This window comes from Molossus molossus, unplaced genomic scaffold (genome assembly GCF_014108415.1).
Source record: "Molossus molossus isolate mMolMol1 unplaced genomic scaffold, mMolMol1.p scaffold_m16_p_12, whole genome shotgun sequence".
NCBI lineage: Eukaryota > Metazoa > Chordata > Mammalia > Chiroptera > Molossidae > Molossus > Molossus molossus.
The window spans coordinates 65086963-65110808 of NW_023425347.1; the positions used below are offsets into that span (position 1 = coordinate 65086963).

General features: G+C 39.2%; 1 protein-coding gene across 1 annotated transcript in view; it reads right to left on the reverse strand.

Annotated features, from left to right (window-relative positions):
- Window positions 1-798: 798 nt before the first annotated feature.
- Window positions 799-23846, reverse strand: part of ZYG11A (zyg-11 family member A, cell cycle regulator) — a 55317-nt gene continuing 32269 nt past the window's right edge. Inside the window, exons 6-14 of the mRNA XM_036257262.1 lie at window positions 22995-23059; window positions 21003-21102; window positions 20849-20902; window positions 14958-15119; window positions 14838-14882; window positions 13430-13624; window positions 8119-8180; window positions 7463-7560; window positions 799-962 (exon numbers count right to left, since the gene is read on the reverse strand). Of these exons, the coding sequence (XP_036113155.1) occupies window positions 799-962; window positions 7463-7560; window positions 8119-8180; window positions 13430-13624; window positions 14838-14882; window positions 14958-15119; window positions 20849-20902; window positions 21003-21102; window positions 22995-23059 (945 nt within the window). The remainder of the gene's footprint in view (window positions 963-7462; window positions 7561-8118; window positions 8181-13429; window positions 13625-14837; window positions 14883-14957; window positions 15120-20848; window positions 20903-21002; window positions 21103-22994; window positions 23060-23846) is intronic.

Below are 23846 nucleotides of genomic sequence, written 5' to 3' on the forward strand. Positions count from 1 at the left end.
CTTCCTCTCAGTCCTGTCACACTTCTCCAATTGTAAATTTGAGAGACCGAGATTTACAATTCCCACACAATCTTCTTCTACACACTATTCTCAGTCCCAAGTCCCACCATGCCCCTCCAGAACACCCACACACAGGATGTTATGCTACTCAGTCTAATGCGTAAAGTTGGAGGGGAATAGGCCACAAGAAGAATATCAAAAATTGCTAAAAACATTTCTCTTTTTTCCACCCCACAGTGGTATCTATTTATAAAGAAAAGTAACTGTCATAACTGTTTCTAACACAGGCTTACAGTTCTTCCCAGAGTCCAGGGCTTCATTTTTCAAAATTGCTGAAGGAGTGTTCTCAGAATGATTCCAACTTGATTTAGGGTTATGACCATCATACAAATGCAACTTTAGTTTATAGAACACTGTCAATAAAAGATGGCCAACTCATAAACTCCAACAATGGGTTTCAACATTCAATGGCTGACGGGGGGAAGATCTGCCTGCCCTTGAAGAACAAAGAGCACTTCTGAGCCCCTTAGATTAAAAGAGGCATGCAAGCCCTGGCCCGCTGGCTCAGCAATTAGAGTGTCAGCCCATGGATCAGAGGTTTGATTCCAGTCAAGGGCATGTACCTCGGCTGCAATTTGATCCCAGGCCCTGGTTGGGGTCGTGCAGGATGCAACCAGTCGATGTGTTTCTTTCACATCAATGTTTTTCTCTCTCTCCCCCTCCCAATCCATTTGAAAAATCAATGGAAAAATATCCTCAAGTGAGGATTAAAAAAAAATTTATTTTTAAAGGGGGCATTCAACACAAAGGTAGTTTCTGATAATTCATGAAATGCATTCTGAAGTCATCTAGAATGGAGGCTGCAAACTGCTGTGCTTGGGGGTCTGCCTCATTGTGCTCCTGGATGTCACACAAAAGCTGCAATCCTTCTTCTTCAACTAACATTTTGCAGTATTTGCTGGCTGTAAGACAATCAAGCAAAAAATCTTGATGGATAATTTGGTACTTTAAATATTCCCAAGTCACCACATTCACCTTTTTCAAAAAAGGGTACAAAGGTTTAAGTTCTTTGACATAGGAAGGAACCTAAAGTGAGTCGATTCAAAAGAAATTGGTCAAAACTTATATTACGCTTGGCTTGTATAGTGATGTAACATGATTATTTTAGTACGTGTACTTCCAGACAACTCCATGCTTCACATATCTCTAATCTTAGCAAAAAACAGTAAGAACAAGAACATCTTTTATTACAAAATTAATACACATTTCAGGTTCAGGCAACATTGTGAGCTAGGTAAGATGAAAATACCACATGCTGATTAAAATATAGATGAAAAAATTTTTAAATGCATAGCTGAATGTACAACGTAAAGATAATGTCCAGAGAAGCCAGACACAAAGAAGAAAAGCACCTAAAGTACATAAGCTAACAGGCAGCTATTCTGGGGCAGAAAGGGACTATCAGTTTCAGTAATCTAGAAATTTAGATTCTGATTTAGGAAGTTAGAAGCAAAATTAGGTCATAAAGCTAGTCCCTCAAAGGGCTTGACAAGATAGGATAATAAAACATCTTTACCTTGAGCTCTAAGTGGATATATAGGAGTAGAAAGGAGAAGTCCTTCCTGAGAATTCATAACCTCAGTCCCAAGTGGGTTTGAATCAACACTATCAAAATGTTCTGGGAACCCTTGAGCTGAGAAATTAATATAAAAATTGCCCTGGCTGGTTTGCTCAGTGGTTAGAGCATCAGCCTGTGGTCCAGGGAGACCCGGGTTCAGTTCCCACTAAGGGCACGTATCTCAGTTGCAGTTTGTCCCCAGCCCTGGTTGGGTCGTGCGGGAGGCAGCCACTTGATGTGTCCCTTTCACGTCAATGTTTCTCTCCCTCTCTCTCCTCCTCTCTCTCCCTCCCACTCTACCTGAACAAAAAGTAGAAAAGTGTCCTTAGGTGAGGATAAAAAAATAATAAAAATTAATAGTCTAATCCCAAGGAAACCTCTAAAGCACTCGACAGAAACAAATAAAAACCATGTTGAAGACACATGTCCACAATTCAGTCTAAAAAAATTCCCTTCCCTGGCTGGTGTGGCTCAGTGGTAGAGCATCAACCCATGCACCCAGAGGTCGCTGGTTCGATTCCTGGTCAGAGCACATGCCCAGGTTGTGGGCCTGATCCCCTGTGGGGGGCATCCAGGATGTGGCCAATCGATGTTCTTTCTCATCAATATTTCTCTCTCTCTCTCTCTCTCTCCCTTCCCCTCTCTAAAAATCAAGGGGGAAAAAAAAAAAAAGCAAAACAAAATAAACTGAAACAGACTCATAAATACAGAGAACAACCTGATGGTTGCCAGAGGACCAAGTGGCAGGGATAAAAGGAATAGGTGAAGGGGATTAAGAGACTCAAACTTCCAGTTATAAAATAATTAAGTGGGAAGGATGTAACATATAACATAGGGAATATAGTTAATAATACTGTAATAACTTTATATGGGTACAAATAGTTACTAGACTTAATATGGAGATTATTTTGTGAGGTATTTAAATGTTGAATTTCTAAAATGCATTCCTAATATAGCCCTGGCCAGTTTGGCTCAGGGGTTAAGTGTCGGCCCGCAGACCTGAGTCCCGGGTTAGGTTGCCGCTAAGGGAACGTACCTCAGTTGCAGTTTGTCCCTGGCCCCAAGGGGTTGTATGGGTGGCAGCCAGTCCATGTGTCTCTCTCACATGGATGTTTCTCTCTCCTTCCCGTTCTATCTGAAGATAAATGAAAAAATGTCCTTGGGTGAGAATAAAAATAAGTAAATAAATAAAGCTAATATAATATTTTATGTCAATATACTTCAATTAAAAATAAAATAAATTGCCCTGGCCAGTTTTGCTCAGTGGTTAGAGCGTTGGCCTGCGGTCCAGAGAGACCTGGATTTGGTTCCTGCTAAGGGCATGTACCTTGGTTGCAGTCCCCAGCCCTGGTTGGTCATGAGGGTGGCAGCCACTCGATGGGTCCCTTTCATGTCGATGTTTCTCTCTCTCTCTCCCCCACTTTGTCTGAACGGAAAATGGAAAGGTGTCCTCAGGTGAGGATGAAAAACATAAATAAATAAATAAATAAATAAATAAATAAATAAAGCTAGATTACAAGATGTGTAGGGAAGAATGAGAGAAATTACAAGATACTTCTGATGGCTGCTTCTCAATAAAAGAATGGAGAGAATAGCCCTGGCTGGTTTGGCTCAGCAGTTTGAGTGTCAACCTGCGGACCAGAGTCCCGGGTTCGGTTCCTGCTAAGGGCACATACCTTTGTTTCAGTTCATCCCCAGCCCTGGTTGGGGTCGTGTAGGTGGCAACCACCAATGTGAGTCTCTCACATCGATATTTCTCTCTCTCTCTTCCTCCTTCTCTCCCTCCCCGCTCTATGTGAAGATAAATGCAAAAATGTCCTGGGGTGCTCTGGTCAGTTTGGCTCAGCGGTTGGAGCTTCAGCCTGCGGACCAGAGAGTCCTGGATTCAGTTCCCACTAGGCCCTAGCAGCTAGGGGCACGTACCACAAAAAAAAAAAAAAGTCCTCGGGTAAGGATTAAAAAAAAAAAAAGAACAGAGAGAATACGGGAAAGGTAATATTTTAAAAGAAAATGACTGAGAATTTTCATTAATTTTAGAAAATGTAACCATCACCTGAAATCCAGAGGCAAGAAAATAAAAGACTGCCCTGGCCGGTTTGGCTCAGCGGTTGGAGCGTCGGCCTGCGGACCAGAGAGTCCTGGGTTCGGTTCCTGTTAGGGGCATGTACCAAAAAAATAAAAATGAAATAAAATAAAATAAAAGACTGACTTGTAAGCACAATTAACAAAGTCAAGACAATAAACTGGGGGTAAACATTTGAAAGACTTCCTTGAAATTAAAAAGAACCAAGAGGAGACAAAAAATGAATAAAGGATATCAACAGATAAATCAAGGAAAAGGAAATGACTTAAATATAAGAAAAAATTGTTAACTTCACTTAAAATAAATGTTAACTGAGACTATCATCTTCACCTTAGATTGGCAAAGATAAAAAATTCAATTAAACATTGTATTTGCAAGAACGTAAGGACACTGGCAAACTCTCATACATTGCTGACTGGAATGCAAACTAGTGATCAACTCTTGGGAGGACAGTTCAGCAATACCTATCAAAATTACAAATGTTTATAATATTTGGACTCAGCAATTCTAAGTATTCCACAGATTAACTCACGCACTTACTTAACAAATGCTATGTATACTATGCTTGTACTATGAGCCAACCAGTTTTTTATTTTTTATTTTTATTTATTTTTATTTTTTATTTTTTTTATCCTTACCCGAGGATATATTTTTTCCATTTTTTGTACAGATAGAGTGGGAGGGAGAGAGAAGAAGGGAGAGAGAGTGAGAAACATCGACGTGAAGGGACACATCGAGTGGCTGCCACCCGCACGACCAACCAGGGCCGGGGACAAACTGCAACCGAAGTACGTGCTCTTAGCGGGAACCGAACCCGGGTCTCTCCGGACCGCAGGCCGACGCTCTAACCGCTGAGCCAAACTGGCCAGGGCTCAACCAGTTTTTTAAAATACTTTTATTACCACACATACATTTCCCCTAGTTTTACTCTATGGATATATGTTGTACATATGTGCACACACATACATATGTCATTATACATATATTCACTGAACCAGTGTTTGCAATAGAAAAGATAGAAAACAATTTTTATTTATTTATTTATTTATTTATTTATTTATTTATTTATTTATTTTTGTTAATCCTCACTCGATAATATTTTTCCAGTGACTTTTTATTTTTTTATTTTATTTTATTTTTTTATCCTCACCCGAGGATATTTTTCCATTTTTTGTACAGATAGAGTGGGAGGGAGAGAGAGGAAGGGAGAGAGAGAGAGAAACATCGACGTGAAGGGACACATCGAGTGGCTGCCACCCGCACGACCAACCAGGGCCGGGGACAAACTGCAACCAAAGTACGTGCCCTTAGCGGGAACCGAACCCGGGTCTCTCCGGACCGCAGGCCGACGCTTTAACCGCTGAGCCAAACTGGCCAGGGCTCCAGTGACTTTTTAGATAGAGTGGAAGGGAGGCAGGGAGAGAGAGACAGAGAGAAAAAAACATCGATGCGAGAAAAACACACAGATCAGGGATGAACCTGCAACCCTGGTACATGCCCTTGACCAGGAATCAAATCTGTGACCCCTGGGTCCATGGGCTGATGCTCTAACCACTAAGCAAAATTGGTCAGGGCAGAAACAATGTCATTTTATTTATTTAAATCCTCACCTGAGGAGATTTTTCCATTTATCTTCAGATAGGGAAGGAGAGTGGGGGAGAGAGAGAGAGAAACATTGACTGGTTACCCCCTCACAGGGCCAGGGACCAAACCGCACTGAGGTACACACCCTTGACTGGAACTGAACCTGTGACTCTTTGGTCTGCGGGCCGATGCTCTAACCGCTGAGCATAACTGACCAGGGTGAAACAATGTCATTTTAAAGGAGACTGAATTATTATATCCACACAGAGAAGAAAATATTAAGTGACCTAATTAATAGAGGTGATCCTGAGTCAGATCACTAGGTTATAACCCTGGTTCTGCCAGTTGCCTGCTGTTTTAACTCTGGGCAGGTTATTTAACTTCTTTGTGCCTTGTTTTCTTATCTGTAATAGATATGTAATAATAATAATGATGATGATGATGATGATGATGATGATAATGCTACCCTCTTCTAATTGTAGTGAAGATTAAGGAAGTTACTCATAAAGAGGTACAACACTGTCTACACATACTAAGTACTCAACTAAGTTCGAGGAGTTGTTATAGTTACTGCTGTTGTAAATGAATATAGTGGTCTGTTTCAGGGCCATTCTGACCAAGAGATCTGCCTATATTAATTCATATGCCAGCACAATTCACAGTAATTTCTACAATTTAAAGAGAAGTGTTAGGTCAAGCTCTTATTAAAACAAACCACTCCCCTTGTTCAGTTCTCTACTTTTTATTCTGACAGATAAACTTTAGATTAATTTGTAGATGCCTAACCTCTTATTCATTCATTTCAATTGTATTATATCCATAAACTGAAAAAAATTGATGTCTATACCTTAAGTCTTTCCATATAGGAATAAAGTATGTCACATAATTATTTCAGGCTTTTAAATTTTTTTCTCATAGTTTTCTGCATATAGGTTTCATTACCTGTTAAAGGTATCTTGAGATATTTTATGCTCTAGCTGCTGGCTAAACCTTTAATTCTATAAGGGGGGACAATGGGCAAAAAGGGGGGAACCTGTAATACATTCAATAATAAAAATGAGTTAAAAAAATCAATCAAGATAAAAAATTTTTTTTAAATAATATAAATAAATAAATAAATAAATAAATAAATAAAGGTACATACCCGGGTTGCAGGTCCGATCCCCAGCCCTGGTTGGGGCACGTGTGGGAGGCAACCAATAGATGTGTGTCTCTCACATCGATGTTTCTCGCTCTCTTTCTTTCTCCCCCTTCTCTCTATTCCCTTTCACTCTTTCTAAAAAAGTCAATGGAAAAAATATCCTTGGGGCTCAGCCAGTGTGGCTCAGTGGACTGAGCATCATCCCATGCACCAAAAAAGGTCACTGGTTCAATTCCTGGTCAGGGACATGCCTGGGTTGCAGGCTCAATTCCCAGTAAGGGGCGTGCAGGAGGCAGCCAACAGGTGATGTTGTTTCTCTCTCATTGATGTTTCTATCTCTTGCTCCCTCTCCCTTCCTCTTTCTCTAAAAAAGCAATAAAAACATTAAAAAAAAAATACACACACACACACATCCTTGGGTGAGGATTAACAAACAAACAAAAAAAGATAGAACGCTGGCCAGTTTGGCTCAGAGATTAGAGCATCGGCCCATGAACCAATGAGTCATGGGTTCGATTCTGACAGGGCACGAACCTCGGTTGCGGTTTGTCCCCTGCCCTGGTCGGGGTCCTGTGGGAGGCTGCCAGTCAATGTATCTCTCTCACATCAATGTTTCTCTCTCCCTCCCTCCCTCCCACTCTAACTGAAGATAAATAGAAAAATATCTTCAGGTGAAGATTGAAAAAAAAAGAAAGTTTCTACCACCCACATGACCCCAGCCAGGGCCAGGGACAAATAGCAACTGAGGCACGTACCCTTAGCGGGAACTGAACCTGGGACTCTCCGGTCCGTGGGCCGACACTCTAACCGCTAAGCTAAACTGGCCAGGGCAAGGTAAGAACTTTCTATGTTGTTTGACATTCACCCCTTAATATAGTATAATTTTGTTGCATTTTTTAAACTAAGAAAAACATTTTTCAATTTCTTTTTATAAGGAGTTAAATTCAGGACACAGGTGAACAGTTTTTCCAAATTCCATATTAACTTAATCATTACACTGAAAAATAGCTGCAAAACTACTGTTTTGAATACATACGGTTTTTACTGCAGACATGATACATAGCCCATAGTGCCCAGAGCTGCACCTCTGGTTGAGAGAAATTGCCAAGGAGCGGGAAAAATGCCTTGAAGGATCTAAAAAGGTACAAAGAAGATATTCATTCAGAACTCAGGCTAACATCAGGGATATAAAAATAATTTTCAACATTTTCCCCATACAGTCAATTCCTCACTGAGACAGATGTATTATTGAAAATATAATGGGAGCTAGCATTTAAAGAATTGCATTATTGGCCCTGGCTGAGTAGTTCTGTTAGTTATAGTGTTGTCCCAATACACCAAGGTTGAAGGTTCAATACTCGATCAGGGGACATACAAGAATCAACCAATGAATGTACAGATAAAGGCAATAACAAAGCAATGCTTCTCTCTTTAAAAATCAATAAAGTAAAATAAGAAATTTTTTTAAAAATTGTATTCTGTGTTAGACACTCTATACATTCATCCTTAATCTTACAAATTGTCAGCCTCATTTTACAGATGATGAAAAGTGAGTCTTAGAGATTTTCTAAAGGCAATTTACCAATATTACAAATAAATAGGATCTGAACACAAGATTATTTAACACTAGTATTTTATCACTATGCCATGGCCTCAAACTTTAAGAAATGCACTACATCATTGTGAAATTACCTGTAAGTCACCAATGCTGTCATCTTACAACTTGAACTTGGCCAATTCTGAATGGTTGCATACTATACAAAAAGAGAAATGAGGATTCTAGTATTCCATCATTTTTTAAAAGGTCAAAATACAGGCATGATTACCCAACTTTAGGTATATCTTCTTGCCAAAATATCAATTGGGTAAACCATTATGTATGTAAAATATAAACAAAGTCATGTGGAAAACAATGCAAAAAAAAGAAGCTTCTGTTTAAAGATGGAGAACGGAGCAGGTATCCACACCTTTCCTAAATCCCACATACAGAATAATCCAATGCTTTAAAATAAAAGGCAAACACACAAAGAACAAAGTAGAAAGAAAATGGTATCTGATTCAATAGATCTAGCACTGGGGAAAGTTAAAAAACAAAACAATTTGAATAGAAACCCCCAAGAGATTTAAACATTTGACACACCAGGAACTTCAGGAAGTGAGATTAGATAGAGGTGGTGTTAAAAAGAGGAGTGTGGCTCGGTGGATTGAGCAGTCATCCCATGGACCGAGAGGTCCCGGTTCAGTTCCTGGTCAGGGCACATGCCTGGGCTGCAGGCTCAATCCCCAGTAGGAAGCAGCCAATGGATGTTTCTCTCTCACGTTGGTGTTTCCATTTCTCTCTCCAAAAAAATCAATTAAAAAAAAATAAAGAGTATTGGCCTTGATGAACATAGATGCTAAACTCCTCAACAAAATATTAGCAAATTGGATCCAGCAATACATTTAAAAGATCATACACTATGACCAAGTGGGATTTATTCCAGGGATGCAAGGCTGGTACAGTATTCGCAAATCAATAAATGTGATATATCACATAAATAAAATGAAGGATAAAAATCACATTATCAGCCCTGGTCAGTTTGGCTCAGGGGTTAGAGCATCAGTCCCCAGAAGGAAGGGTTTCAGATTTGAGTCCCAGTCAAGGGCACATACCTGGGTTCAGGTTCGATCCCCAGACCCAATCAGGGTAGTGTGGGAGGCAACCAATCAATGTTTCTCTGTCACATCGATGTTTCTTTTTCTCTCAATTTCCCTCCCTCCCTCCCTCTCTTTCCCCCTCTCCCTCCCAATCTATCTTAAAAAAAAAAAAAAAAAAAAAATCAATGGAAAAAATCCTCGGGTGAGGATTAATAACAATAACAAAAACCACAGGAACTCACCCATAGATGCAGAAAAAGCATTCGACAAAATCCAGCACCCATTTTTGATAAAAACTCTCAGCAAAGTGGGATTAGAGGGAACATACCTGAACATAATAAAGATCACATGTCTCTCTCTCTCTCTCTCCCCCTCCCTCCCTCCCTCCCTTCCATTCCCTTTAAAATACAATGGAAAAAATATCCTGGAGTGAGGATCAACAACAACAACAAAAAGAACAGACATATAGATCAATGGAACAGAGACCTCAGAAATTGACCCATGTCATTATGGTCAATTAATATTCGACAAAGGAGGCAAGAGCACACAATGGAGTAAAGATAGTCTCTTCAATAACTGGTGTTGGGAAAACTAAACATGTACATGCAAAAAAATGAAACTAGACCTCCAACTTACACCATACACAAGAATAACTCAAAATAGATAAAAGACTAAAATGTAAGTCACAAAAGCATAAAAATCCTAGAAGAAAAATGGACAGTAGAATCACAGACATCTCACATAGCAAAATTTTTGCCAATACCTCTCCTAGGGCAAGAGAAACAAATGGGACTATTTCAAACTAAAAAGCTTCTGCACAGCAAAAGAAATCATCCTCAAAATGAAAAGGGAACCCAGTGCATAGGAGAACATATTCACCAATGATACATCTGATATGGGGTTAATTTCCAAACTATGAGTTCCAAAAGAACTCATACAACTCAACACCAGGAGGATAATCCAATTAAAAATGTGCAAAGGACTGCAAACCAATGAGTCACAGGTTCGATTCTGGTCAAGAGCATGTGCCTCAGTTACAGTTCATCGCCCCAGTAGGGGTCGTGAGGAATGCAACTAGTCGATGTGTCTCTCTCTCATTGATTTCCCCCCCCACCCCCCACTCTATCTGAAGATAAACAGAAAAATATCCTCAGGTGAAGATAAGAAAAAAAAATGGGCAAAGGACCTGAATAGATATTTCTCCAAAGAGGACATACAGATGGCCAAGAGGCATATGAAAAAATGCTCAACGTCACTAATCATCAGAGAGGTGCAAATTAAAAACCACAATGAGGCCCTGGCTGGTTTGGGTCAGTGGTTAGAGTGTCGGCCTGCAGACCGAGTCCCGGGCTCGGTTTCCACTAAGGGCATGTACCTCCGTTGTAGTTTGTCCCCAGCCCTGATTCAGGTTGTGTGGGTGGCAGCTGGTCATGTTTCTTTCACATTGATGTTTCTCTCTCTCTCTTCCTCTCTCTCTCCCTCCTGTTCTATCTGAAGATAAATGCAAAAAAATAAAAAATAATAAATATAAACCACAGTAAGGTATCACACCTCACACCTACCAGAATGGCTACCATTGATAAATCAACAAATGGAGAAAAGAGAACCCTAGTACATCATTGGTGGGAATGCAGACTAGGCAGCCACCATGGAAAACAGTATGGAGTTTCCTCAAAAAATTAAAAATGGAACTGTGTTTGACCCACTGATCCCACTTCTGGGAATATATCCTAAGAAACCCAAAACACCAATCAGAAAGAATATATGTTCATAGCAGTGTTATTTATAACAGCTAAGATCTAGGAATAGCCCAAGTGCTCATCAGTAGATGAGTAGATTAAAAAAGCTGTGGTATATTTACACAATGGAATACTATGCAACTGTAAAAAGAAAGGATCTCTGATCCTCTGTGACAGCCTGGATAGACTTGGAGAGTATTATGCTACTTGAAATAAGCTCAGCAGAGAAAGACAAATATCACATTATCTCACTTATATGTGGAATCTAGTGAACAAAATAAACTGATGAACAAAACAGGTCCAGAGATAAGGATGCATGGAACAGACTGACAGATCTCAGACGGGAGGGGGAAGGGGGGACAGGAAGAGATTTACCAAAGAACTTATATGCATATGTACATAGCCCATGGACACAGACAAGAGTGTGGTGAAGGCCTGAGGTGGGCAAGGGCCGGGTGGAGAGGGGCAAAGGGCGAAGAAAATGAACATCTGTAATACTGTTACCAATAAAAAATAAATTAAAAAAATAAATAAAAGGAAAAAAATAGAGAATTGGTTGAAAGTACCAAAGAATCAAGAATCTTAAATCTCTTTCCCCACCCTCTTGTACCAGGCAACCCTATAAACAATTGAAGGTTGGAGTACCATGCTAAAAACAGGAGGCTGAAGTGACTACCTAATACAAAATGCTGAGACTCCCCTGCCCTCAACTCTCTTCCTTTAGTGGGCTTTCAGACTGTTGGCAGTCAAGCTTATAGTTTTCAATCAGAAGAGATCTAATAACACTGACACTGAGGCACCACTAATCCAGATCACTCTATAAAGCCCATAGCTGACAAGTTCCATCCATTGGCACACAGCTTCCGAATAGCCTCAATCTTAGATATGAATGAACAGCTGAGGCTCACCATACACTTTTAAGAAAATCTTAATATCAAGGAACAAAAATAAAAAAAGAGCAACCCAAAGGAAACAGAGACCTTGGAGGAAGAGATCTTAAAACAAAACCCCCAAACTATGATTAATGCTTTTATATATTTACTTTTTATTTTGTTAATCCTCATCTGAGGATATTTTCCCATTGATTTTTAGAGAGTGTGGAAGGAAGGGAGGGAGGATGGAGAGAGGGAGGGAAGGAGGGAGGAAGGGAGGGAGGGAGAGAGAGAGAGAGAGAGAGAGAGAGAGAGAGAGAGAGAGAAAACATCAATGTGTGAGAAACACTGACTGGTTGCCTCCCACAAATGCCCAACCAGGGCTGGGATTGAACAACCCAGGTAACATGCCCTAGACTGGGAATTGAACCCGAAACCCTTTAGTCCATGGGCCACTGCACTAACCCCTGAGCCAAACCAGCCAGGGCTATAATTAATACTTTTAAAGAGATAATAGGAGTTAAAAATATAATAGCAGAAATGCAAAATCCAATAGAAGTTAAAAAAGATTTTTAAAAAGACAAATTAGGAATTAGATTAAGATATGTTTGGTAGGACCAACATCGCCCAAAAAAGAGTGGGAGAGAGGGATGATAGGAAGGAAGGAAGAAAAGGAGAAATTTCCCAGAACTGAAGGAAAGAGGGATAGAAGAAGAAAGAGAAAAATATCCCAGAACTGAAGAAAATGAGCTTCCAGAGTCCTATGTAGCTATACATAAAGATGAGAATATAACCACACCAAGGGCATATGACTGTGATTTCCAAACACAGAACAAACTTAAAGCTTCCGAAGAAAAATGTCATGGGATTTCTCAACAATGATACTGAGAAGTAAAAGATAACAGAGCAATGACTTATTAATTCTGAAGGAAAAATATTTCAGAATTAAAATTCTATACTCAGCCATTTGATCAACTAAATGTGAAGACCTTTCAAACAAATAAGGTCTCACATTTTCTATTTCATGCATCTCTTCTTAGGAAGCCACAGGAGGATCTGATCCAACAGAATGAAGGATTACACCAAAAAACAGGAAGGCATGCAATCCAGGAAATAGGAAATCCAATTCAAGAGCGGCAAAAAGAATCCCCAGGATGATAGTAAAGAAATATCCCGGGATGACACTACGATAGCAGATTGAAAAAAGAAAAGCAAAAGCAAACCAGATGAAAGAAAGACAGAAGTCTCTGAAAAGCTGATGTAAACAGAATATGTATGAATGTGGCAAAAGGAGATTTATACTTGGAGTATAGGGAAGGGTTTGCATTGGGACAGTGAGAAAAAGAATCTTCATTTTTTTCAGAGCGGGAAAATGAATTGATAGATAATGCCTAAAACTGCAAAGTCAAGAAGCAGCAACATATCATTTAGAGGTATGGAGGTAAATACCAAAAGAAATAGCTTTAAAAAGAGCTGAATATGGGAAGGAGAATTGGAATAAGCTATATATAATGCTCTCATGTGTAACTTTTTTATAAAAGAAAAATATCAGAAGAAATGCAACAAAATGTTAATAGAGGTTAGCTTTGGAGGGTAGTGTATGGGTGATTTACAGTATTTTCTTTATACTTTTCTGTGTTTCCCACTTTCTACAATGAATACACACATATGTTTCTAAAACTCCTGTATCTAGAAAAACAGGTTTTCTGCAAGAACAGATTATGCAGGGGTTTTGTAGAGGAATGGCTGTTGTACCAGATCCTGGAGAACAGCACTCCTTTGAAGGTCACAGGACATCCAGGGCTGTTTATCAGATGTCAGGTGGGCTATGATGCCTGCAGCAAAATAGCTAACTTCAATTGTTTCACTACGGAGCAAGGCGCAGATATGCTTCACCACATCTTTGGTCACCAGCTTGGAAGAGAGTTCTCTGACTTCGGCTACATTGTTCTACAGGTAAAATGAAGCAGAGAATATCAGGAGCAGGAAAGGAGGAGAGAATCAGGACCTGGCTCCTCTCCCTCTCCTAATGCTCAGCTCAGATACATTGAAAACACTTAGTCTCATCCTGCTCCCTTTCTATTTAGCCTACTTCCCACAATCCCACTCTCTGATGATGACGATCAGCTATAACAATTAAGCACTTACTATGTGCCAGGCACAATACTAGATAGACAAAAATGTCTTTTTATCTACCTTATCTCATTCAATCTTTTTTAAATGGTCATACAAAGAAACCTGTCAGGTTAACCCTACTAATACTTGGTTGAACTAGAATATAAATCCAGGCCTCATTCAAAAATTTAACATTCCAGCCCTGGCCAGTTTGGCTCAGCGGTTATCAGAGCGTCAGCTTGCGGTCCAGAGAGACCTGGGTTCGGTCTCTGCTAAGGGCACGTACCTTGGTTGCGGTTTGTCCCTGGCTCTGGTTGGGTTGTGCGGGAGGCAGCCACTCGATGTGTTTTATTTCACGTCAATGTTTCTCTCTCTCTCTCTCCCTCTCTCTCCCTCCCACTCTATCTGAACAAACAAAAAAAGGAAAAATGTCCTCGGGTGAGGACAAAAAAAAAAAAAAAAATTAACATTCCAGGGAGTCAACTATATGTTATATTAGCTTGAAATTTAACAGTAAAAATGAAAGGCAGGTAGTATTTTCTTTATTTCATATATTATATTCATGTTCTATGCAGTATAACATATTGCTACAAACTTGGTGGCTTCAAACAACACACATTTTTCTCTCAGTTTCTGTGGGTGGAGCCCAGGCATAGCTTAGCTGGGTCCTCTACTCTGAGGCCTCACAAGGCTGCAGTCAAAGTGCCAGTTGGGCTGCATCTGCATCTAGTCCTAGCTGAGCCACCAGATGACTGCAGCTACGAGTACCTCCAAATGAGACCAGCACAATAATACAGCTCAACTGAGTTCAAACTGTTGACCCACAGATTCATAAGTAAATAAAATGGCTGTTGTTTTAAGCTGTAGTCTGTTCACAGCAATAAATGACTGATATATAATGGTATTTACTTTATAGGAATAATGTGAAAATTAAACGATTTAATGCATATCAACTGCTTACAAAAGTGCCTGGCATATAATAGGTACTATACGAATGTTAGTTTTCTGATTTTTAAATAATTAGAATTAACTCAAAACAAAACCTTACCAAAAGACCAAGTACTCTGCTTTGTATTGCCGACCCTGAAAAAGTCTGTCAAAAGAATACACAGGTTACTTTATCATGAAGAAAAGAACTTTATATATAAACTCAATCCTGAATTCCCACCTCTAAGACTTGGATAAAGATTGTCAATCCTTGATTTTCCATAAAGTGCTTGCAGGCAGCCGGAGACTCATCTGTAAGATTCCAAAGTGCTTTCAAAGTAAACAAGAGGGTGACATCATCTAAATTCTCAGTAGTCTTTTGTTTTACTATCGCTAGAAGTTCCTACAAACAAAGAGACAGGGAGTTAGATGCCCTAATGACTAACTCAATTCCAATAGAAGAAAAGCAACAGTTAAGAGAAGCTATAGAATCAAATCTAGGTTCTAAAAAGTTCTACTACTTAAAAGCTTTGTGATCCATTTTTCTCTATAAAATAAATTCACCTATCTCCTAGGGTTTTTCTGAGGATTAAAAAAAAAAAAAAAAATTAAAGTTTAATGACCACTTTAATCTAGTTCTTGGTGCTTGTTAATAAACCTATGGCCAATACATCAGCTTTCCATTATTCATTTATTGAGAATGTCTAGTTTTCACCGTCTGGAAGTCAGACACTCAGATTAGAGAGACAGATAAAAAAATAGTTGGTATTTGCCCTGGCGGATGTGACTCAATTAGTTGAGCATGAAACAGAAGGTCACTGGTTCAATTCCGATTCCTGGCCAGGGCACATGCCCAGGTTGCAGGCTTGATTCCCAGTAGGGGGTACACAGGAGGCAGCCAATAGATTTCTCACCTCTCTCTCCCCCTCCCTCCCTTCTGCTCTCTCTAAAATCAATAAAAACATTTTTAAAAGTGTTGGTTTTTCTCAACTAAATAAAACAAATTTAAGTTTTGGTAAATGCTCTGAAGGAAATACATAAAAGAATTTACTTATAAAATGTGGGAGAGGGGAGCCTTCATTCAAATGTAACATGTGAACTGAGACAGAAGAAAAAGAGGATTCCAGCCAGGCAAGGAATGGGGACATAGAGAGTAGAGGTGGGGAGAAAGAAGATGCCAGGCAAAGAAAATGTTTGCTGTTCTAGGCCACTTAACAGGTAAGGCTAGAGGATAACACTAGTTTCATAACCATTATGTCCTGATAGTTTAAAAGAAACCATTGGCTCTCTTTAACAGATATTCCAACATAGCATTTCAGATCAGAATATTTCTGGAGATAGTAAAGCTGGTATTTATGCTTTCTTTCAAGCATATTAGACTGTCATGTGAGAGGAAAAAGACAGCCATGTTCAAGCAACCAGTTAATAAAAAAAGATACGCAAAATGTAACAGCACTAACAAGTCAGAATGTCTGTTTTCAGAAGGAATGAGACAATCTCAAATATTATGTCCAACCAGGACAGAGTGTATCAAGAGAGTTCATTGCAAAACTAAAGCTTCGAGAGCCAAGAGAACATAATCATGGCACACAACACTTGTAGCAATCATCTAAATACCCAATAAGATAGATGGCAGCAAGATAAGGGAGGGAGCAGAGGAAGAGAGGCTGACCCTGAAAGTAATGACTGTGGCTAACCACAGAGTTAGATGCTCTGCATATTTTATCTTAAATGATACTCAAAATAACTGAAATACAGTATTACTCCTATGAGAGATGCCTGTTTTTCAAATGATGCCAGTTTTCAGATGAAGAATCTGAGGCACAAAGGGGATAAGTCTTATGGCTTAGTGGCTAAAAAATTTGGTTTGTTCTCATCTAAAGCCTAAACTACCTAAAACTACTTCTCTAAGAACTACAGTGCTATTCTTCCCTCCATGTCACTTTCAGTACTTGCTCTTTATTAATAGCAATATCTTTATCTCTCCATCTCTACTTCTATTCCTATTATCATTCCCAGGAACTTCAATGTTCCTCTATCACATCATTTTGGCAAAATTCCTACCTTAGTTAAATCTTACTTCATGCCCACCCCCAAGCATCTGAATGTTGAAAAAGATGTGTTTGAGCTTCTCTTTCATTATCTCCAAAAAATTTCAAAAGGGCATTCAACTGTACCTGGCAGTCCTACTACATTTCTCAATGAGTTTGCTCTAAAAAATAATATTTCATAATTCTCTCTCCTCAAATTTTAATCACTATCTTTTTACTCCTTTCATTCGATCACTTCATCTAATTTTACACTGAGAACTATAGCTATTCTTCCTAACAATATCCACCAACCTACTTGTACTTGCATCAGTGTATTCTGCCTTCCTTTCCGCTCCAATCTAAAGACAATATCTTTACTTCTGCTCTATGTACATCTTCTGTACACACAAAAATTTAGCACCAAAATTATTTCCTTCTGTCCTGCCTACAACACCATTTCCCCTCTTTTCAAAATTAGTCTCATGATCATAAAATATGTCTTAATGTAACCCATTTAGAAAGAAAATCTACTAGCCCCATATAGTATCTTTATTTCTCTGTTTTCTTTCTCATTAGAATATATCAAAAAGTTGTCTCCATTTCTCATCTTCCATTTGATCATCATCATTGTACTCCAGTCAGGTTTTGTCTCACTACTTCACTAAAATAAGCAAGCAAGATGACTAATGATTTCCAACTTGCCGGATCCAATGGTCAACTCTCTGTCTTCGTCTGGCTCAAACACTCAATAGCACCTGACATGACTGCCCAATTTATCTTGAAATAGTTCTCTTCGATTCTAAGATACCACTCTTTTCTGGTTTCCTAACTCGCTGGATGCTCCTTTTCTATCTCCTGTCCTGGATCCTCCTTTTCTTCCAACATACCTACTTCAGCTCTTTTCTTTTCCCTAATATATACTTCACACTTTCTAGGTGATTGCAACCCATATCAGAACTGATGACTGAGATTATTTCTATGGCCCTATCCAGTTCTCTGAGCTGCACCCCATATATCAAACTGCCTACTTGACATCTTGAGCATCTCAGAAATTAACACTTTCAAATGACTCTTGAATTTCAGCCCCCAAACCTACTGGGTAGATACCAAATACTCACAAGAGACTACTTAAAATAGCAATGCAAAAGGTAAAAGCCTTAGAAATAATTTTAAGAAATATGCATTATCAACATGAAGAAAACATCTACATACTTCTGGGGGACATGAAAGACTGAATAGAATATCATATGCTGTTTTCAGATAGGAAGAATCAATTATCACGAAGATGTCAATTCTTCTAAATCAATTTATAAATTTAACACAATCCCAATGAAAACAGGGCTTTTTTAGAACTAGACAAGCCAATTCTGGTGTTCACATAGAAAACAAACAGTGAAAGCACACCAAGGAAAGATCATAACTATCAGAGGTTTGATAAAGCGAGTAAATAAAAAGTCTGGCACCAGCATGTAAACAGACATACAAATTAACAAAACAAAGACCCTGGCCAGGTAACTCAATTGGTAGAGTGTCCTCTCCATACACCAAGGATGCAGATTCAATCCCCGGTCAGGGCATACACGAGAGGCAACCAATGAATGCATAAATAAGTGAAGGAACATATCAACATCTCTGTCTGTCTCTCAAATCAGTAAATTAAAAAATATTTCAAATTAATAAAATAGAATAAAATCCAAAAATAGGTGCAAATATATGGGAATTTAATATATGATAAAGATGGCACTGCATAATAGTGAGGAAAAGATCAATTTTTCAATCAAGGATACAGAGGCAACTGGGCAAACACTGAAAAGAAAAACAGACCCCAACATCTCAAAAAAAAATTCCAAGTGAATCAAATACTTATATGTTAAAATAAAGTAGAAAAAAGCAAACTATAGATAAAAATCTTGAGATTATTTGTAAAAGTAATCAGTGTGATATCAATCCCAGAAGAACTGATGCAAGGAAAAATTCAACCAAAAATTTTAAAATTATTGTATGGCAAAATAGGCCATAAAAATTAAAAACAGCCCTGGCTGGTTTGGCTCAGTGGTTGGAGCGTCGGCCTGCGGACCAGAAGGTTCTGAGTTCAGTTCCCACTAGGGGCACATACAAAAAAAAAAACAACCAAATCCCGGTCAAGGAGTGTGCAAGAGGCAACTAATCATTGCATGTCTCTCTCAAACCTCTCTCTCGCTCTCTCTCTCCCCATCCTCTTTCCCTTCCTTCCACTCTCTCTAAATATCAATGGAGCCCTGGCCGGTTTGGCTCAGCGGTTGGAGCGTCGGCCTGCGGTACAGAGAGACCCGGGTTCGGTTCCCGCTAAGGGCACGTACCACAGTTGCAGTTTGTCCCTGGCCCTGGTTGGTCGTGCGGGTGGCAGCCACTTGATGTGTCCCTTCACATCAATGTTTCTCTCTCTCTCTCTCTCTTCCTCTCTCTCCCTCCCGCTCTATCTGAACAAAAAATGGAAAAATGTCCTCGGGTGAGGATAAAAAAAAAAAAAAAAAAATCAGTGGAAAAAATTGTCCTCAGGTGAGAATTAACTAAAAAAAAAAACAAAACTAAAAACAGCCCTGGCCGGGTGGCTCAGTTAATCAGAGCATCATAAGGTTTTGAGTTCAACTGCTGGTCAGGGCACATGCCCAGGTTGAGGGTTTGATACTGGTCAGGGTATGTATGGGAGGAAACTGATCGAACTTTCTCTCTCACATCAATGTTTCTCTCTTTAAAAGTTAATAAAAACATATTCTCAAGTGAGGACTAAAAAAAAGTAAAAACAAATAGCCAACAAGAGAAAAACGCATGCATCTCATATTATAGTCAAATGTTTATTTCCTACCTGGCCTATATGGCTCAGTGGTTGAGCGTTAACCCGTGCACCAAGAGGTCACCGGTTCGATTCCCAATCAGGGCACATGCCTAGGTTTCGGGTTTGATTCCGGGTAGGGGGTGTGCAGGAGAATCGATCAATGTTTCTCTCTCACTGATGTTTCTCTCTCTCTCTAAAAATCAATAAAAAAATAAAGAAAAATCAAGAAACTGAAAATACAAAAGGTTTATTTCCTTAGTATATAAAAAAATACTATATATATTAGGAAAAAAAACCAACAACCCAAAAGAAAACCATAAAGGACATGAAGAGAGAGTTCTCAGGAAACAGAATTCTTTTTTTTTTTTTTTTAATCCTCACCCAAGGACATTTTTCCATTTTTTGTTCAGATAGAGTGGGAAGGAGAGATCGACATGAAAGGGACACATCGAGTGGTTGCCACCCGCATGACCAACCAGGGCCAGGGACAAACTGCAACCGAGGTACATGACCCTAGTGGGAACTACACCCAGGTCTCTTTGGACCGCAGGCTGACGCTCTAACCGCTGAGCCAAACCGGCCAGGGCAGGAAACAGAATTCTTAAGGAAAAAGAAAAGGTTCAGGCCTCATCTTAAAATAAGTGCGAAATAAAATGATGTATTATTTTTTAGTGAATAACATTGATATAATCATAATGTAAACACTAATTACTGATTTATTAAAATTGTGCTATAAGTTTGTTGAGTTTGGGGGAGAAGGTAATTTGTAGAGATATATGCAGAAGAGCTAAGTTCTTATTTACCATAGCAGAATCACTAGATATAATCTAAACCTGATAAATCAAGAAATTGCAAAAAAAATGTTTTTAAGCATTTTATTTAGAGATGTGGAGTAAAATACAAGAAATAGCTATACAATAAAGTAATTTACTCTGGGAAGCAGGCCTTAGAGATTTTTCATTTTTAAGCATTTTATAATGATCTTATATACTGTTCATAAGTTACTTTTTTCTTTTTCTTTTTAAAATATGTTTTTACTGATTTTTAGAGAGAGGAAGTGAGAGGAGGTGAGCGAGAGAGAGAAACACTGATTGGCTGCCTCCTACACACCCCTACCAGGGACTGAGCCTGCAACACGGGAATGTGCTGTGACTGGGAATTGAACTGGTGACCTCTCGGTGCCTGGGATCATGCTTAACCAACTGAGCCACACTGGCCAGGGCCATAAATTACTTTCACTGAAGAAGAAACAAACAAAAAAAGCTGTAAAAGTGACAATAAGCCTACCTTAATTGCCATGAAGAGCTCTTCCTTAAGTTGTGCAGTTTGCTCAGGTGAGAGCTATAAGCAAACAAAAAGCCGAAAAGTGAAACATCAGATCTCCATCAAAGCTCCATTAAGACTCAGAGGAAAGAGATCTTGCCCTTTAGCAATCACATACCTGCAAGGCTAGAATAGAGGTGACGCTCACTGCCATTGTTTGCATCTTGGGGTTTTCACGCTTACAGATCCATCTCATAACAAATTTGGCAGCATCAAACCTGAAAAGCAGTATTTTTCTCACAATCAAGTTTATAAAACTGTATATGGAGAAAGAAGAAATTACTTAACCTACCCCAACAAATCCTGTAACAAAAGTAATCTCAACTTCTAAAGCCTCAGTTATGAAAACCAAGAGCATCTGGCAAAAAGAGATCAGAAGAGGAAGAGAAGAACATGCAAATAAGAATGTGAGTGACTACCCTGTTCTTCAGACTGTTATGTTCAATATATTCCACAAATAAGTGAGATCATATGATACTTGTCTTTCTCTGCTTGGCTTGTTCTGCTTAGGATAATATTTTTCAGGTCCCTCCATGTCGTCTCAAAGGATAAGAGAGCTTTCTTTCTTACAGCTGCACAGTACTCCATTGTGTATATGTACCACAGCTTTTTTATCCATTTGTCTACTGATGGGAAATGTTTTCTTAAAAGTGTAGTAAATTTACTCAACAAACAGAAAAAAAAAAGAATGTGAGTGAGCCTGGCCAGTGTGGCTCAGTGGATTGAGTGTAGTCCCATGGACTGAGAGATCCTGGTTTGATTCTGGGTCAGGGCACAAGCCCGGGCTATGGACTCAATCTCCAGTAGGGGAAATGCAGGAGGCAGGTGATCAATGTTTCTCTCTCACATCAGTGTTTCCATCTTCTCTCCCTTCCTCTCTCTCAACTAAAAAAAAAAAAAAAAAATTTAAAGATTGTGAGCAAAATGCACAGGATTCAAAGAAAGATGGGCACATTTCAGAAAGATTTATTTTTTAGCATTCAGTTTCTACTATGATGAGTCTGAAAAAGAAGTTCAATGATAAGTAATCATTTGTAATCTAAACTGTAGACAGTGCTAAAATGCCACAGCAAACAAATCAGTTAGCTAGAAAGAATTCATGCCCTTTTACAGGGGCAGTTGTCACTCAGCTCTGATCATTGCCATGTAGGAACAAAGACTGAGTTGAGAAAGATCTTCCAAGTTTTCAAGAGAAGGCAGAAATAGGGATTATTTTTTTTTAATGAGGAGCACCACCTTCCCTATTGTTATTTTTAAAAGTCAACTCCCATTGTAAGTACACGTTTCATTTAGATCTGAGAATGGCTTAGCTTATACCAGCACCCATAAATCAGCTTTGTTCATGTGAGCCTGCGCTTAATTTTCCTGCTGTCGGCAGCAACTATTATAAATGGTTTTGAACTTATGAATCTGGAAGATTACAAAGGCCTCAAGAGGAATCACTTTGGAGTCTAGGATGAGGATTTTTAAAAATTATCATAATAAAGAAAATAATAACGAAAATAATGACTAATGTTTAGAACAGCCTGTACTTCTTAACCTAGGCACTATTGTGTACTTAACAAATATCACCGTATCTAATCCTTATAAATCACTATTTTACAAATGAGAAAACTTATGCACAGATAATAAAAGGGCTAGAACTTTCATTCAAGTATGTTTTTTGTTTTAATTAGAGAGAGGAAGGGAGAAAGAGAAACATCGATGTGAAGGAGACATTGGCTGCCACCCACATGACCCCATCTGGGGCAGGGGACAAACTGCAATCGAGGTACATGCCCTTAGTGAGAACGGAACCCAGGTCTCTCTGGACCACAGGCGAACGCTCTAACTGCTGAGCAAAACCGACCAGGGCTCAAGTATATTTTTGATTCTCTGGAGCCCCTGGTTTTACTACTCTGAAACCCTGAACTGGAATCACATTAAGGGAAACAACATTTGCAGACAGGGTACTTCCAATCACCTCTGTGGCAGAGGCTCAACAGAGCATTCTCCCCAAACACCCAATCCCAGCCTTAATCAGACCCTTGCTAAACTAATAACCTAAAAGCCAACAATGCTCAGAGAAACACTGGTCAACACCCCAAAATCAAATAAGTTTTATACTTGCCTGTCAAATGGAACATCCACAAGAATCCTGGAATTGGTTAAGGAGAGAAGACAATTCTTCTGTAACTTTAAGGGAATAAAGAACATTAATTTTGAGTAAATATGTACTTAATTCTAAGTAAAGGTTCTAAGCCTTTTTGTGTAACTGGCCCTCTCCAAATTCTTCACTTAATCTTGCCAATAAACTCTGTCACATACACCTTTGCCTAAAGAACAACCCCCCTGCCCCTCCTTTTATTGGCAAAGAGGGGTCTATGTGGAGAGTGGCTTCATGTATGTCAGTTCCAATCAATAACCTGAAGCTTAGCCCATCTACTAAAAGACAAATGTCTTTACCATTATCTCATAAATGACTATGCTAGAGCTTCTACTTTCTACCTAAGACAGGTAAGGGTTGAAATGGGCCTTTACAGATAGGAAAGAAAGCTATAGAAATACAGAAATATAACATCTCTTTGAAAAGCCTTGAGTAGGCCACTATGACAAAAGTATAGTGTACGAGGCAGGGGCAGAAACCTGAAATGCCAACAGAAACTAGGCAGTAACATAATAAACAAGTGAAGAGGGTTGAGTGTGAAATAACAGAGGAGTGGTAGGAATTATGGCAAACTAGAGAAGTCATGCCCTCTTGTAAGGGCAGTGGTTATTCAGCTCCAACTGATGATTGCCATGCAGAAATTAAGACTGAATTAAGCCCGGCTGGTATAGCTCAGTGGTTGAGCATTGACCCATGCACCGAGAGGTCCTGCTTCGATTCCTGGTCAGGGCACATGCCCAGGTTGTGGGCCTGATTCCCAGTTGGGGGCATGCAGGAGGCGGCCGATTGATGTTCTTTCTCATCGATGTTTCCATC